Here is a 17,702-nt window from a genome sequence, read left to right as displayed (position 1 = left end):
AAATTCCACTTCAAAGTAAAATGAACCAACCAATACTACACTGCACAAAGCAGTAAGAAGTGGCCAATCTTTTGTGAAGGTCTTAGTCCCAAGAGAAAGTTTATCTCAAAATGAATTACATCTTTAATCTTTTAAGACTATTTTTTCTCAGAATTCCTTCATAGCATTTAGTGTATTATGAGGTTTTGGCTTTTAACCTCAAACACCCCTCAGTACCAAGTGTACAGCATGCATCTCATCTTTTATGCTTTACACTGTGAGAGATAACTACAAATTGAGGCAAAGGGAGCCCTTTTACTCATTTGAGAATCCAAATTTGATTCACGTTAAAGAGAAGCAATTGCACATCTTGCCTAATAGAGATAATGAATCTAACATGACCTGCCTGATGTTCATTTGCTACTGTAAAACTTTTGTTCTGAGGCTAAAGTAAGACACGGGTACGTAATCAATATTAGCAGTATTTTTGCAAAGCCAGTCACCACAGCAGAACAGCAATGCACTCTAAATAGGCAGGCAGTCCTGAAATCATCATTGCTCAGCTTGAGATAGGAAACACAGAAAATGAAGTCATACTATCATTAGAAGTTGAAAAGCAGAGACTAGAATATTGACATTTTACAGTATCTCCCTCAGAGAAAGTAAATTTTGCAAGGAACTGAAGCAATGCAATCATGGATATAAATTCCACTTATTTTAAAACTAAAATAACCCCTCTTATTTCTTATCTAAGATGACAAATGAACTCAATCAGGATAAAAAAAAAAGAAGGATTTACAATCTGTTTTAATAATGGAACTTGTATTGGTTTAACTTGATGTGCACTGAAATGCTGCAGTGAACAGACTGCTCAGAAAAGACACACCTTGGAAGATTCTATGGGACATATAGCGTATTACAGAAGCAAGATTATAAAGGTGCAAGTAGGAAAATCTAAAGCATATTTAAAAACCAGAAAAATACCAATCAGCTTGACACTGAAGCTAAATAGCAATTACAAATTATTTATAGCAATTGGATATAAGAATAGATTCCCTACTGAGTATTAAGTACACAACACTGGTTCTCTATGGGGTAGCATCAGCACAAGCCAGAAACAAAGCCAACCTTGCAGGCTACCGAAGTGGAAAAGAAATGAAAATGAATACTTTGTTGAAACTTAAAAGATGTTATTTGGATGCTTCAGTGCATAAGAGGCTAGCTACACTTACCACATGCACATTATTTTATATTATTCCTTTATTAAGTTTGTGAAGAAATCTATGCATCCTGTATGATCTTCTGTTTCTCAGTCATCAGAGGTGATGATCGTTCACCTATGGCTTTTACTAGCCTCCTAAACATCAAGTTGTTCACAAACTAAGGCAGTTGGTGTACTAAGAAAACATTTTCTAAGTAGGATAACTTCTGTTACAGAGAATAACCTTTAGAATAAAAAAAAACAAGCATAAAGCCTAGATTTCTTCCAGAAGACATTGAGAATACAGTTTTCTGTGGAGAAGGCTCTTCTCCCCTGCTGCTGTTCTAGCTGTTTTCAGGGAGTTCCTCCACACTAGCTTAACAGGAAGCTGGTCTTAGGCTCCTTGGAATGCATGGATCAAGTCAGTCAGTGCTGAAAGTAACTCAGGAGAGCTTTGTTGCTTATACAAGCAAGCAGCTCAGGCAAGGATACACCATTTCAGCTGGCCATTGCCAAATTGCAGAGCACTCACACTTGAGAAGTCACCTACTTTTATACACTACTTACAATCTTCAGTGGTAATCCCGGTCTTTTCTTCACTCCAGTCACTCCAGTAGCCCGCTCCATCTTCCTTCATGCAACGAATGGAAAAGACATACTCTGTGTAGGGTCTGAGACCTTGAACACTGAATGAAGTTCTTGGGGAAGCTGTATCTTCAGGAGGAACCTGCAAATGTGACAAATATTTTAAAAGCAGTGATCAAAGTACTGTAGAGCTGAGTTCTGTGCTACTTCAGCTGTCATCCAAGAAGGCTCCCCACCACAACACACACCACAAACAAGCTTTCCTTCCCTCTCATTTCCAAAAACTACAATTCTCAAACATTGTTCAGTCAGAGTTGTGTCTTTACCAGGTATAAGAACATACATACACTAGAACAGTTAGGCAGCTACCTCAGGACAATCTCATTATCTTTTTTTTGAAAATTAGCTTACATCTCTCTCCTTCCTTTCCACATAATTCTGCTGCTTACTGATCTGTAATACCCTGCCTCACAATTCAGAACTCTGCTAGGTGACCTGCTTGATTATTGATTGCAAAATTATTGGTTACTAGAAGTTAAAAGTCCAGGATCATTGCTTCCACTGATCCAGAACAGTACTTCTTGAGTGAAACTGAAAATAGTTTTACAATAGTTTATAGTTTTGTTAATAAATTATTTTCATACTCTTTTATCTTAGGTGAGCAACCAAATGCCGAAAAGTATTCTTAGTATGTATGTAGGGAAGCAGGGTGGAGTAGATAATGGACACAAGCAGATAACAAGTAGGTAACTGACTCTTCACATTATTCCACTTATAACTAAGGGCTTTTTACAATGAGGATGCCTGCAAGGAATGACTACAGATTAAACACAAATGCAGGACACTTAAGAGGTTAATCCTGAGGGCAAAGAATTATCAAAATAGTCCAATTTTAACACAGCTAAGCAAGTTCAGCTGACTTAAAAGCTACTATTTCATTTGTTCTGTGCATATATTAAAAGGGTAAGACAAGTTAGAAGAACGTGTCCTACTGTCCTATCAGGACAACTTAGACACGATCCTGGACTTGCAGACTAGATTGTGCAGGCCAGTGCTTTTTAAAACATCATTACAGGTGACCTTAATAAATAGTTTCTGCATCTAAAGCCACATTAGTTACAAGGAGCTGTGTTAGGCTACCTGCTCCAAAGAGAGTATTTTGGTAAAATCAAAAGCAGTCTTCCAAGAACTCAAAGAATTCAGAATACATTTGGGCCTCTGCTGGAGAATACATTTGGCCCACTACTGCTCTGAGAGAAGGCTTAAAGTAAGGAAAAACTGAGGAGCTATTAAAAATATGTTGACAGATTGATGCATAAAGAAAAAAAAAAAACCCACAGCTCTTGATGATGGGAACATATATTATGTTACAGGTAGGGCTTACTCCTTACACTTTTCCTGTTCTTGACTGCCTCACACTTGAGGCATGTATACAGGACAGGATTCAAGGTGTGGCTTCACCAGTCACAAATAAAGGTGGACAAATCACTGGTCCTGCTGGCCACACTACTGTTGATCCAGGCCAGGATGTCACTGGACTTCTTGGCCACCTGGGCACACCCTGGCTTATGTTCAGCTGCTGTCACCAGCACTGCCAGGTCCTTTTCCACTGGGCAGCTTTCCAGCCACTCTGACCCAGCCTGTGGCCCTGCCTGGACCTTTTGTAGCCCAGCTGCAGGTAGACTAAGTTCTAAAAAGCTTTTCAGCATGATACAGTATTTATCCAAGTTTTGAATGACATTTAGATCATTCATTTTGCACGCACATGGGAAGATGAAAATTCATTAATGTTCTCTACGTTGTGCAAAATAAAATTTAAAATAAACATACTGCACTGTGACAGGGAAGACAGCAGAAAAGTCCACGAAGATACAAAAAGGTCCCCATACTCAGACTGTGCCAAAAAATACCTAAATCACAGCCTCCATGAACAGGCCAGATAAACTTCCTTGGGTGGCCATGTAAGACATAATGAAATGAAACTGAATGCTCTGAAGTGCAACAGGGGGAACTCCAGTTTGACAGATGGCTGGATTACAGCAGAATCATGGCAAGGGACATTAGCAGTATTACCTCCACCCAGTTTGTGTCGCCAACAATTTTGTAGCGAATATTGAATTTCAGCGTCATCACAGCATATGAAATCCAATTCTCCCAGCAAAGCTGCAGAACAGTAGGTAGTAGTCCTGAGGTGATTGATACATTCTGTGGAGACAGTGGCTTAACTAAAAGAGAAGAAATTAAAGTTAACTCCACAGCTGTACTTTACCATACCTTTAGAAGCTGGTATACTATATTGCAGCACTACTATTAAAGTCTTTCAGGATGTGAAATGGCTGCTACTTTACACTATCTTCTGAATAAGACTACTCAACACAAACTTGCTATCTGAATTGTGATGAAATCTCTCACCATCCTTACCTTTGCACAGCACAGTTCAAGCTCTAGTCAACAACACTTATGTAGTGAAAATTTTTGTAGTGAAGAAACATTAACATACTAGTTAAGCAACACACACAGAAGCAGCAGTTATGTTCCATTAAAGCTTTAAGGGGCATATAGTTACCAATGTCAATGGGATCGACAACAAGATGATCAGATTCAGCCTTCCCAAGTGCATTTGTTGCTTCCACCCAGATCTCCGTATTAACGAAGAACTGAGTATCAGTAATGGTGCAAGAATTGTTTACATCTTTTGGTATACAGTCAGGAAAGATCTCTTCTGGCCTAAATAAAAGAGAAAGAAAAAACAAGAGTCAAAGCAGTAAGTTTGGTTTCTTTAGAGAATATTTTAAAGTAGATCAGAGTGAGCAGTCAGTTTATCTTGTATGTTTCCCCTCTGCCTTAGCTTTGTAAGCAGAGGAAGGGGAAGAAAAAGTGGGAATGGCTTGTTCAGCCGCAAATGCATGATTGCTTTAGAACTGAAACCGAAACAAAATCTCTTGACTTCCAGTCATGTATCTTCAAAAGCACAAGCTAGAGCACTGCAAATAATTTTGTATAAAAACCTGACTTGGCTTAAAGAAGAAAAGACGAACAAGAACTGATACAAAATTAATCAAAAGCAATATGGCCAGTAACTAGAATGCCTTAAACAATGCAGTCAGTGCTATTCGTGTATCTTTCAAGAGTACAGTTAGAGGTGTAATACATACTTTCTGTTCACCATCTTCTGCTACACTAACACTAGAGAGTTCTAGGGGCATCAGGAAATTTGCAAGGCATTAGCATTTTCTATCTGTGCATACTTTCTACTACACCTGTTACCAAAACACTTCAGCAGAATGGGGTAGCTGGAAAGCTGTCCACAATCATTCCTATTTTCAGAGGAATGCAACAATCCTGTTCACTCAATTTTAAACTGACAGGCCATCTAAAAAACTCCATTTTACGAGAGGCAATCTAAAGAGCTTGGAAAGCAACTTAATTTGCTTTCACAGGAGAAATACTTTGCTGAAGCTTTCATGTTAGGATTAACTCAGAATAGTGTTTGTCAACAGTCCCTGGGAACTGCAGATAATAACTTTACAAATCTCAGTCATTTTATGTTAACTTCTCTACTTAGAATCATAGAATGATTTGGATTGAAATGGACCTTTAAAATTCACATAGTCTGATCCTCCTGCAATGAAGAGAGACATCTTGTGCTTGTTTAGAATGGGATAGAACTGTCAACCCAGACAAGTGTAAGAGTTTGGGTACAGCCCCCTATTATGAGATGTACTGTACTCAATCCACACTAATCATGTATTTGAAAAATGGAAAAATATGAGATTACTGTTACTCCAAAACAAGTTCAGCAACAAAACTTCACGTCTGACTTAGAATTACTTGAATGCCAATTTCTTTAAGTCTTCCCTTTCCCCTCATACCAGACAGACAGACAGCAACACTTCAGAAAACTGGACTTACTTACTGGATTCTTCCAAAGAATCAGGAATTTCAAGAACTGCTGGTTTAGCATAAAATATTCTTCAGAATTATTTAGATATTCTATAGAGTGCTACTTACCATCTGTATCTCAACCTGAATAGAAAAATATGAGATTACTGTTACTCCAAAAAGAAGTTCAGCAACAAAACTTCACATCTGACTTAGAATTACTTCTTTAACTCTTCCCTTTCCCCTCATACCAGACAGACAGCAGCACTTCAGAAAACTAGACTTACTTACTGGACTCTTCCAAAGAATCAGAAATTTCAAGGACTGCTGGCTTAGCATAAAATATTCTTCAGAATTATATAGATATTTTATAATGCACTACTTACCATTTGTATTTCAACCTGAACTGAGTATCCAGGAACGTATGCCTCCCAGGGTTCCAGGTACAAGTCATGACATATGTGAATCTTGATACCTGATGTACAATGCAACTTAAGTTCTTGGGCTTCTCTGGAGCCACTGTACAGAAAGAGCAATAATTAATCTACAAATACATTCTAATCCAGCAGGAATCCTTTTAAGCATCCCACTAGAATGATTTCTGTGAACATCAGAAGTATTTAATTCTTCTCTAAAGGATGTGGCAAAAAGTGCTGGATACCACGCTGCAACCAAAGTAAAGAAGTTTAAATAGCTGCTTTGACAAACAGTAGGCTGTATAAGGATTAAGCACCTGCTAGTAAGGAACAACAAAGACTTTTCATTCTGAAGCAGAAAATCTTGTATTAACCATCTCTCATCTAAATATATTTTAGTTCACACAGAAGAAAAATAAATTAATAACCACTACTGAATTGGCACATAGTGACTTTGCCAGTCTATAAGTAATTTGATAGGTCTGTTCTCCCCCAGCTGAGGTATGGAAGAAGCTTGAGCTGCAAACCCATGCAAGAAAGCTTAGAGACCTTCATCCATGCACTGTAGTGTGTAAGGAACTTCTTCAGAATGCAGCAAAACTATTTTCTTTCCCTCTTAAACTCAAATTATAACACACGAGTTTGTTTCTACCTCCTATATTATCACTATTTACAACAGTATAATGTACTTGGAGAATTTTATTTGCTTTCAAGCAGAATGCTAGTTTCAATAGAACAACCTTATGAACCTTATTGCTTTCTTAATGAATAATTGTATTCTTCTCAAACCTGTTGCTAGTCTCATGATCTAGTTTTCTTTAATTGTATCAAAACACAATAGCTTTAAATAAAAATATGCATGTCAAGACTTGTAACATGAATTACAAACGTGGAATGCCATCTGCACTGTCATTACATTTATAATCTTAGAATAATTTATCTATCCTCACCTTTCCATGTATTCTACCTTTAAAAAATAATATTGTACCAGAAAAGATAAAATAAAAAGTTACTCCTCAGAAATTAAAATGGAAAACATCACTTTTCTGTGACAGCGTTTTGTAAGTCATGCTAGAAGCATATCATTTTAAATTGTGAACTCAAGCATGCCTTTTGCATGCAGACCATTCACAAGTGCAGTACCTTTTACCGGCACTAGGAGACAACATAATTCATCAGCCATATCATATTTAGGACACTACAACACCTGTCCTATTAGCAGGACACCAAGTAATTAAGAAGTTGTATTTATTCATGTGACTTTCTCAAGACAGTCTTGTCTAAAAGCACTTGGTCTGAACCATGCAAATGCTATCATTCTAGAATAAATGAAGTTGATAAGTAGTTAAATGTATTTTCTTTGGTATAGAGGTAAAGGCATCCAAATAATATGTTCCATCCTTAATGCAACTCAGGTTAGCCTTAGTGATACAGATGCACTAAATGTTTCTCAGTCCATTAATTAAGAAAATATTTTCAAAATGTTAGTATGAAACCAGGACACGTCACCTAAAAGTATTTCCTCCAACTCTGATATAGAATCAAGAAGTTAATTTCCTACATCCTATTTCAGTTAAATCCACATCTTTATTCTACAATTCAAATCTGCCGCTTTTTGTTATTCCATTTTTTTACTATTTCAACACTGAAATATTCCAGAGTATTTTCGACTCTTTAGAAAACTTTCTTCAGTGCATATTGAGCAGCTGTGGTGGCATTTTGACAATATTTTTACTCAATTATCCAGGAACTGAGGGAATAAAAATTAAGTGCCTAAAGATATGCACACTTTCTATTTTTTCCCATTTCTCTGAAACAATTTTGTTAACACCAGAATAAAATGTAAAAAAAATGGTACTCACAGCCTACTGTAACTGTAATTCCATAAATGTTCTGTTCAATCTGTCCATCTGCTAAAATGTTGCATGTCAGAGGAGTAGCTAGTGAAGAAGTGTCATTGAATGTGACACTGGAAACTGTTCTGTTTATTTCACGATACTGTTCTTTAGGTACCAGTCTATTTTTAATCTTCCAGATAATCTGACTGGCATAGATATTGCCAAAGTCAAGACAACTCTCATTCAGAATGCATAATGCTGTGAAATTGGAACCAAGGGCCAGTACAGGTGACTCCGGGATGATGTGACCACATGACTGCACAAGTCCACCTGAAGCTAAAAGGAAAACAAATTTCACATTTATTGAGAACTACAAAACATTGCCTAACCAATACTGCTGATACATCACTAGTGCAATGTTAAAAACACTACATTTGTCTAAGCCGCAAGTTAAGTAGTTACCTCACAATAATAAAACTGAAATGCATTAGTAAACCAATATGAAGATTTAAGGGCAGAAACCAGCATAGTGCTCTTTATGCTTTGCAAAAGCATTTCACCAAGCTAGGAAAGCTCTATTAATAAATAGAGGCACACAGAGAGAGGAGAGTCAAGGGTTGCGTGTTTATATCTTTTGAAGAAGGAAGTTATACTTGAGGTTACTCTTTTGATGAAAAAGTATTTTCTATTAAGAAAGTTACCATAGGAAAATGGGGGTAAATTTGCACCTGTGTAGTGGCGAACTAGCGTTAGAAGACTAGGCGTGTCTACCCTAACACACCTTACTTTCTGTCCCCATCCAACAAATATCTAGACAAAAAGCAAGCAGGTGCTTCAAACATTCGATGTAACTAGTTCCATATCCTCTTGTATTTGAGACACAGAACTCTTACCATCAGGAGAACAAATATTCAACATCAGACAGAAGCCACAGGCCACCCAGTTCCACCTAGAAAACATGCTGCACAGAATTTCTGTAACAAGAGAAAGATATTTATTTTTAAATTTAAACTATTACTCTTTACTTTAGATCAATGTGAAAATCAGATTTGTATTTGCTCTAAGATAATTTCTCACATACACACATTTATTTTCCTGGAAGTGTTTGTATCTTCTCATGGGCAAATTGTTTCCATTTTCTTCACTGCTAAAACAAAATCAAATGTTTACTTAAAAAACCTAAGGCTGTTTAAAGCTGATGTAATTAAAAGTTTAAGAAATGTATCAGCTTTAGGTTTTCACACTATATATGAAAACAAACTTCACTAGTAACTCTGTAGGAGGTTCCATTAGAGCACAGGGTATAACAATGTGGTTCAGATTTTAAAATATAACCCTATAAATTTGATTATGGTTTTCATACTCACCTAACTTTCAAGGGCACTGATACAAAATCTTCAGACAAGGTTCAGAACAACTCACCGCAAAACCACGTGTCTCATTCACAAGAGTGACTTAAAAATACACTCAGGAATTACAGAGCACAATGCTTCCATATTAAGAACTGCTGTCTACTGTAGAAAAAGCACTAAGACTTCAAAACTTTACAAGGGAGCTTGTAATTCCCCAAAAGCTGGAGTAGATTTTATAACACTGTATTTATTTCTGTATTGCAACAGAGCCCACTCGTTCTCAAGTTTTGACATTTCTAGAAAAAACTTTAGAGATACTGAAGCCTTCACACAGTAGCTTCCACCCTCATGGTTAGGAAGCCACTAAGTGTGTTCTGGTTTTCTCAATTTATAGTTTTAAAGCAGCCCTAAACTACCAAAAGCAAGTGACCACTCTCTATTAAGCATATGAGCTATATTATTTTTAGCTACATTTAGGTATCTTTACAGGAACAGGTAGATTGGCTTAGTGAAATAAGGCATTAGTTCACAAGCTGATTTCTAGAAGCAGACTTCAGGCTATTCTTACATCTAGAAACTTAACACAGACTCTTTAGGTTTACTAAGATTTGAGAAGATAGCCTACAGCAACATTGTTTAAGTTTTATTTTCCACTAACCTGACAGAGCTTCTTTAGAAACTAGTATTCTGAGCTTTACCCCATAAAAGGAAGCTCCCTAAAAATTTTAAGGGAATTCCACAGTATTCCCTAGTCAGGAAAATTAATCAGCTCCACTCACTATTATTAGAAGAAACTGCAGTTTATCACAGCAAACATCCCTTTGCTTTGATTGCATGTAATTTACTTCATAAAAGTGATAGACACAAGGTATTTCACACATCTGTATATAAGTAAAAGTAGACACACTTAAGCTTGGATCACCCCCAAGCCAGAACCTCATTCCTTACACATCAACACAACTAAGCCATTTTTTCTTTACAAATCAAGATAAACAGTGTAATTAAAGAAAATCTCTACTCACAGGAACAACTAAATGAAAGCAGATCTCAAACACTTATAGCAGAATCTTTGTAGGGTTTGCCAACCTAGATGTCTTTCAGTTACAACTAAAATAAAAGCCATCAGAATCACCCAGCAGTGTCTTTATTTGCTTCTATACTTGTGAGTTCATTACTCAAACCCCACCAAAACTTCCTATATAGAAACTTTAAACATATAAACATTGCTGATTGAAAGACTTGACAAATATATTAACAAGCATTTGTTTGTCACTGGAAGTTTGTTAGTTCATTTTTTGACTAAATAACAAGTTGTTTGTCATCAGACTGTAGCTATATGGCATTGAGAAACAAAAAGCTATTAATTTTTTCTATGTTCTGCTTGAGTACGCTCACTGGGCTGGATATAAGAATCACTATACTGCTTTAAATGCAATGTGTATTTGGATATTTATTACAAGGGTACAGTGAAATAACTACATCAATTGATTCTTGCTTAGTTTGGAAGCACAGTGTCCAATATCTGAAAAATAAGGTTTCTACCCACACATAAATTTCTGAATTAAAAAAAAAAAAAAAAAAATCCAACCAGTTTAGCAAATCTTTATAAATTTGCATGGTGAATACAACCAAATTCTAAAGAGTATTCTCTTTTAGTTTAAATCACCAAATAATATCAGCCTATAGGTATCTACTTTAATGACTAGACTTGTGCTAACACTTACCAGAGTACTTCTTGTTAACCAAAGCCTATTGAGCTCTACTACAGATAGACCTTAGGATCTGTTATTTCAAGCAAGATTAATTTAAATTATTTAACTGGAACAATCTGAGTTGCAGAAGATCTGAAATTCATCAGAAGCCTGAGGGCAACTACAAGCTAGGTGGAAAGAAGCAGGAGCTCTGCTTCACTGCTAATTGCCAAAAGATGCAAAACAACAGCAGAAGCACCTTTCACACTGAAGGGGAAAGAATGAAACAGATGTAAAAAGGAAAGTTTTTAAAAACTCTTCCATTTGCATCATGATTCATGCTACCTGAAAATAACGGCAGGGTCACCTGAGCTATTACAACATTACAAAGTTACTGGCTTTCTTTCGGGTCATTATTTATTAAAGTCAAACAATATTCCCACAAAACTATTCACTTATTTTCACACCAGCAGTTAAGTGTGGCTCAGGTTATTAACAACATACTGCAAAGCAACTGCAAGAATAAATAAATAAAAAGCAATAACCAACTTAATAAGTAAACAGTAATACATAATTATCACACATTTTTGTCCTAAAGTATTATTTTTTTCACTGGAAATTAAACTTAAATTACTATCTTTTCATATAAAAGCCATTTCTGTATTCAACTGTCTTCCAGACTTGAAAAACAACATTTCAGTTGTTCCAAGCAGATTAATTCACATGTAAGAGACTGAAGTTCAAATCTCTACTACTTTGCCCTCTGGAAAGTTTAGCAGTTGTTTTGAGGGAGCAGATAAGCCCTCCACAAACCATACGTTTCAGGAGCTGCAGTCAGCTCCTGAAAGGCAAGAGAATGGAGCTTCATGCTCCATCACCTGCAAAGGAGAGTTAAGTGGAAAGCCACCCACCTCCAGTATGGGAACCAAGCAGCTGAAACTACAGTGCCAAAGCCACGATTCAGCACATATCTGCTTTAGGCTGTTCTGATGTACTTTACTTAGCCCCACCCCACTGATCAATGCAGTTTGAAGAAGACTGAAGCTACACACCTCTAAACCCACAAAGGGGCTATTACAATCCCTTCTAATGTGGGCTGTTTTTAAAAACATTAGTGTCTCTGGCTTTTACAAGACTGATACTTAATTGAAATTTAGTTCTAGAGGAAAGATCCAGAGTTACACTAGACACTTCCATCCATCCTGTCTACCTCAAAACCATAAAGGAAATGAAAAAAACCCAAAATAAATGGTGGGACTTAAAACTAACAAAACAAGGAGCCATAATATATATGAATATATTAGAATGAGGAAAATACTTCTATGCAAACTGGCATTTTCTTATCTGAGTGTGTAAAAATGCTCAGGCGAAGACAGTGCAGAAACCCTGCATATAAGCTACATTGAACCTCAAAAGATAGTGCCATCATTTAACAGTAATGCTGAACACTAATCGTACACAATTCACAATTTTAAGTCAGACTAAGCTGTTAGTCTAAACAACAGAAAACTAAATTTTTTTCAGTCACTATGCACAGCTTAACCCAAGTTTTATGTTTTACTGACTGGTACAGCATATATATATATATATACACATATCTAAGGTGAAAGGTGATATATATACACATATCTAAGGTGAATCCAACGCTGAATGAACACTGAAACAGCTGGCCAGTTCCGATGCTTTCTATTAAAAACAAAACCAAATAGCCAAACCAACATTTTATACTATACAATTGTTGTGGATCACTATGTGAAGAGGCAAAGGAGACAGAGAAAGAAACTGACTTCAGAAGTTTGCCAGGTTGTTTTCATGGTTTAGTGGCCAAAGACCAAAATCCATCGAAATACTACTGAGTAAAACCAACAGGGTCAATTTAGAATGCTGCTGGTGACAGTCCTTAGCTCACAGAAAATAAATTAACTCAAAGAGGAAAAAAATAAGTTAAAATGCTCTGATTGTTTCTGTAAAGACAGACTTACAAAACTCATATGCCATGAGATCATCCCATTTAATATCCAAATCAAATGGGACTTCTATTATTCTTCACATCCTGCAGCCATTTTGAAAGGAAAGCACTAAGTCTTTATGTCTGATCCATAAATTGATGCTTCATGCAGTGCCTATGAAAAGCTAATAACAACCCTAAAAATCACACCTTATATGCACAAAGTAGCAGTTTTAAAATCAGCCTGTGGCCAATAGTTTCTGAAGAAGTATCAGGCTTTCATGTAAAACAGGTATCACTACTTATTCTGAGCAAGAGAGAAATCTTAAAAATTCATCTTAATTCATAAATCATGAGACCTGGCCCAAAATGAACACAGGGATATGCCATTATATAAAGGGTTATCTCTCCATTTCAGAGAAGTCGCAATTCCTGTCCAAGTGACCTACAAATCACCATGTCAGTTTAAAAAAGTATAGCTAAAATAATATGTACTTGCCAACAAAGCCAGCTTGGAAGTCAGGAAGTATAGATAACACCACAACCACCACAGGAAGGTGTTCAGTCTATTAACGCTCATTATCACATCAATCACAAGAGACCAAAGGTTGCGGGAAAATGGATTTCCAGAAATTCCTCAAAAAAAAAAAAAAAAAAAAAAAAGAAGACCTATGTTTACAGCTTCAAGAGGTAATCTGTCACTAGGAGTCCACATAGCTCAGGCAGACAGAACCAGGGATGCTTCACAAAGCAGCTGCTGCTTGAGGTTTTATAACAAGCCAGACTGTACTTAAAGCCATCTAAAAGCTGTAACTATCCTCAAGGAATTTTGATTACTCAAACCCTAACTGCTTTCTAATTAAGCGTATTTCATCTCTAAGCTTCCTTCCTTCCTCCAAGCTTACTTCCTTCTTGGAAATATTTATGAGACTCAAAAAACACGAGACACTTCTAAGAGAAGCACTTGAAAATATGCAATGTTCTATGAACAGAACATTATGTTATATGCAACATTAATGTAATGTTTCACCATCTAACAAAGTCATTTCTCTACTGTATACTTATTCCTCTGCCTCTAGAAGGAGGCTTATCCTTGTAGTTTTGATAGTGCCCTCAGAACAAAACATATACACAAAAAAAAGAAAACAAAACAGGTACAAAGTTTAAAATTACTGAAATACCTAACAAGAGGCACCAAATATTTGCTTGCAATAACTGAGTGCTTTCTGGTACCTTCTTAAAACTGTAAATCAATTTCTCTGGAATAATTCAGAATTTTCTAACATCTATCAAGTAGTTTTAGTTCTAAAATCTAATTAATTCACACACAGTAATGTCTTTGCACTCAGTGTTTGCATTTTGAAATCAAACCTTCCACACTGATCACAAACAGTGCTGCTTCTCTAATCTAGACAGTTCTTGCTAATACAAGAATAATTGATTAAAAAAATGGCCAAAAAGGCTATTTAATTTCACATAACTGTGTGAATGCTAATTCTTCAGACAAGCAGCATGGGAACAGTATCTCCATTTGGTGTACTCACTTATAGATGTGCATATCTATCTATCTTTCTCCTCCGCCAAAAATATTTATCTATTGACTTTACTTGAAGCACTACATTTCCAGACACATAAACAACATCCAAACAATTACTTCGAATGCTCAACTTCTAGGAAGTTATCTCAAGTTTTCATCATCCACACTTACATTCTTATTTTGCTACACCAACATATAGATAATCTGTTCAGAAGTTACACGCTTTGAACAGTATATTCTACATGCCTCTGAAAGTAACAGCATGTAGGAAGCATAAATGTTATATTTCTATAGAAAAGAGGGTGTAAGAAAAAATACCTTAACTCCCAATAGTATCCAATTTCTTGGGAAGGTTGTGGTTTCCCTTTCTCTCTCTGCCCCTCTGTGACAGAACGGATCACTAACGACAGACCTATAATCCCACACAGTTCTGCTACCTGGTAGTAGAACTACAACTATGTGTAGAACTATGCCTTCAGAATGCCTCAGCAGTAACAAGCAGCCACCAGCTGGCAAACCCCTAGTCAGCCTAAAACAAGCACGAAAACTGAGACTGGGAAATATTCCCCTCAGTCCTGCCAAAACACTTGGCAGCCTGCTTTCCTTTGTGCCTCAGTTTCATCATCCGAGAGATGAAAATGATGCCGATTTTTTTAGGGAAAGCATCAGAGCCCCACTACAGGGACGACTGGCACCCAGGACCACATGGGAAGTAACTAGGCGGCCACTGTACCCGCTTCTCCCTAATTCCTCAGGGAATCCCCTCCAGTACTTGGACCAGCAATAAGACAAAGTGTGCGTATCTTTCAGGGCAGCAGTTTTCTACCATCTACAGGCAACAAGAACCGTCACTTGCGGTGACGGCGACAAAACGCAAATCTCTTCATCAAGGAAATGCGTGTCGGTGGCACAGCCGCGCTTATGTGACAATCGAAAAGCCGAAAAACGCGAGTCCCGCGAGGGTCGCGGCACCTCTGCCAACTCGGACGGGCAGCACTAAGCACCACCGCTCTGGGGAAGAGCGCAGATAACCTTCAGCCTGACCCTCCGCGCCACGCCGGGGGCAGGACTGCGCAGGGTCCCGGCCCCGCGAGGGGCTCGGCACCCCCGGGCCGCGCAGCGAGCGGCCCCGGGCGAGGCCATGTTGCGTTCTGAGCGTCACCGCCGGGCAGCTCCGCCGGCGCCGGCGAGGGGAGGCTGGACGAGACGAGACACCGCCGCGGGGCACGGCTGGCGATCGGCCCGGGAACCGAGTGGCGCAAGACTGCCGTTCACCCGCCCGCCCCGGCCCGGCCCGGCCCGTCTCCAGGTCAGCCCTGAACGAACGCCCCCCCTGCCCCCGCCCGGGGCGCACGGCCCGGAGGAGAAGGACGGCCCAGCACAGTCCCCGCCGGCGGACGGCCCTCAGGGAGAGGAGGCGGGGGAGGTGGAGGAAAAGGAGAGCCCCGCACACGGCCGCACGCCTCGGCTCTTACCCGGCACTGCCGCCTGCGCTCCGTGGCCCCTGCCCCTAAATAGCGGCACAGCCGCCTCGCGCCATCGCGCCGCCGTCCCGCACGCGCGGCCCCGCGCCCGGTCACGCTCCCGCCCCGCCCCGCCCCGCCCCAGCCCCCGCGCGCCCTTCCCTCCTCCTCCACCCACGGGGTGGGAGCGGCGGCGGGGGCCCTGCGGGAGCGGTGCCCCTCCCCCGCATCGCTCCAGCCCCTCCGTCGGCCGTGCCCGACGCCCCCCGCAGGGCTGTCCCGTCAAGGTGTGTTCTAGCTCTGGGCGGCAGCCGCGGGACGCCCGGCTGAGGACGGCCGGACCCTACCCGGGCCGCAGCCGGCCAGGCCTCTGGAATCTTCTCCTGGCCCTTGCCCGGCCGGGCCTGCGCGGGCGGCGCGGCGGGGGTGTTGTCCTGGGCAGGCCTGAGGAGCCAGCGGCCTTCCCGGCGTTTCGCAAGACTCCCTTGGGAGTACGGGCGGCTGTAGAATGATCTTGTCAACAGCTGCCGTGCGAGCAAAGCGCTGCGATCCAGAGCAGTCTCGATGTTTCAGTCCCTGAAAATCGGTCAGGATTCCAGCCCCTGAGAAGGGTGTTCGTGGAAGGCTGGGTTGCTGAGGAATGGTCCTCAATATAGATCGTTGATACGATCATGACCCACCTTATCCTTGGACATTTCTTCATTCAGTAGCTCTGAAAAATTACTTTTGTAAATCAGAATAATGTGCTCTAAAATGCTTTCTTCATTCCAGATTAATTTTTTTTCTAGTTCATGAGTAAGAAAGAACAGTTCCATGCCACAAACTTGGTGCTTAGAGTGTTAAAGGAGGCTAATGATACAAGGCATCAACTGATGCATGCCTGAGTTTCTTCCTGCCAAATGCGTTAGGGTTTTGCCCCCTTCGTTCTTAAGTTATATTTGGGCTCAAGTAGGATATGAGGTATGTTACACTAGTAGTTACATCTTTTGATGAGTGGGCAGATTGACTAGATAAAAAAGACATTTAGTTTAATACCCTGTTTCAGGCACTGACATGAGCTGCTAATAAGATTTGGAACTTTGGAGAAAGACTGTTTCTCACGGATTTAGCAGCAGTCTCTGATTATGCTTGGTGTACTGTCTCAGATGGCTTAATATCCAACAAAAATGTTTCTAATTCTGAAAATGCTGTATTTTTTCTATGTAACAGAGTAAAGCTGGATGGACACTTAAATAGTCATTTAGTTGCTCTGTTTTCCTAACAACAAAGTTGTCTCTACTTACGTAATTTCTGATAGGTATTTATCTAGGCTGCAGATTAAATTCATTACTTTATGTTCCTTCTTGCAGCTGATGCTGTCTAGTAACCTCAGATACTGTAGATATTGCTGTTTTCTCCCACTGGTACTGTCTGCACTCAACAGACTCAGTCCTTTCCATTTCCTCCTACAGGACTTATGGTGTTCACACCTTTCCTAAGGTATCAGGATAAATGACATCTGCATAATAAGTTTCACAGTTTTTTCAGTATGACAAAAGCATTACAGTTGGTCACTTTTGCTTTCTCACCAGATAATGGTTAGTTTGTTTGTGTCTACATTCAGGGTTATAGTCTGAGACTGTACAAGTACATTTTGATTGTATAATTGGTAAATTTCAGTGTGCATGGATATGCCTGTTTCAGCATCCTCAAAAAATCAGTTTTTGGCAACAAAACTTCAAGTGGAACCTGGCTGTAACTAGAAGGACCGAAAAAATAATTTTTTTTCTCTTGTTTTAACATGTCTTCTGTCTCTTGTACAATCACTTGC

At 39.2% G+C, this 17,702-nt stretch overlaps 1 protein-coding gene across 3 annotated transcripts in view; it reads right to left on the bottom strand.

Annotated features, from left to right (window-relative positions):
• Positions 1–16,012, bottom strand: part of IL6ST (interleukin 6 cytokine family signal transducer) — a 33,124-nt gene extending 17,112 nt beyond the window's left edge. The window contains exons 1-8 of one of the 3 annotated variants that reach the window (XM_041470587.1): positions 15,905–16,012; positions 8,795–8,875; positions 7,926–8,237; positions 6,034–6,166; positions 5,777–5,791; positions 4,332–4,492; positions 3,839–3,990; positions 1,748–1,907 (exon numbers count right to left, since the gene is read on the bottom strand). In XM_041470587.1, coding sequence (XP_041326521.1) covers positions 1,748–1,907; positions 3,839–3,990; positions 4,332–4,492; positions 5,777–5,791; positions 6,034–6,166; positions 7,926–8,237; positions 8,795–8,861 — 1,000 coding nt within the window. In that variant the 5' untranslated portion in view covers positions 8,862–8,875; positions 15,905–16,012. Of the gene's footprint in view, positions 1–1,747; positions 1,908–3,838; positions 3,991–4,331; positions 4,493–5,776; positions 5,792–6,033; positions 6,167–7,925; positions 8,238–8,794; positions 8,876–13,391; positions 13,528–15,904 lie in introns of those variants that run through there. The other 2 variants (XM_041470588.1, XM_041470590.1) reach the window with 2 other exon arrangements.
• Positions 16,013–17,702: the final 1,690 nt, after the last annotated feature.

The sequence above is a fragment of the Pyrgilauda ruficollis genome, unplaced genomic scaffold (assembly GCF_017590135.1).
Source record: "Pyrgilauda ruficollis isolate IOZ18807 unplaced genomic scaffold, ASM1759013v1 scaffold25, whole genome shotgun sequence".
In the NCBI taxonomy this organism is placed as follows: domain Eukaryota; kingdom Metazoa; phylum Chordata; class Aves; order Passeriformes; family Passeridae; genus Pyrgilauda; species Pyrgilauda ruficollis.
Note: the sequence above shows the minus strand (reverse complement) of the source record. Positions and strands in the feature narration are given on the sequence as shown.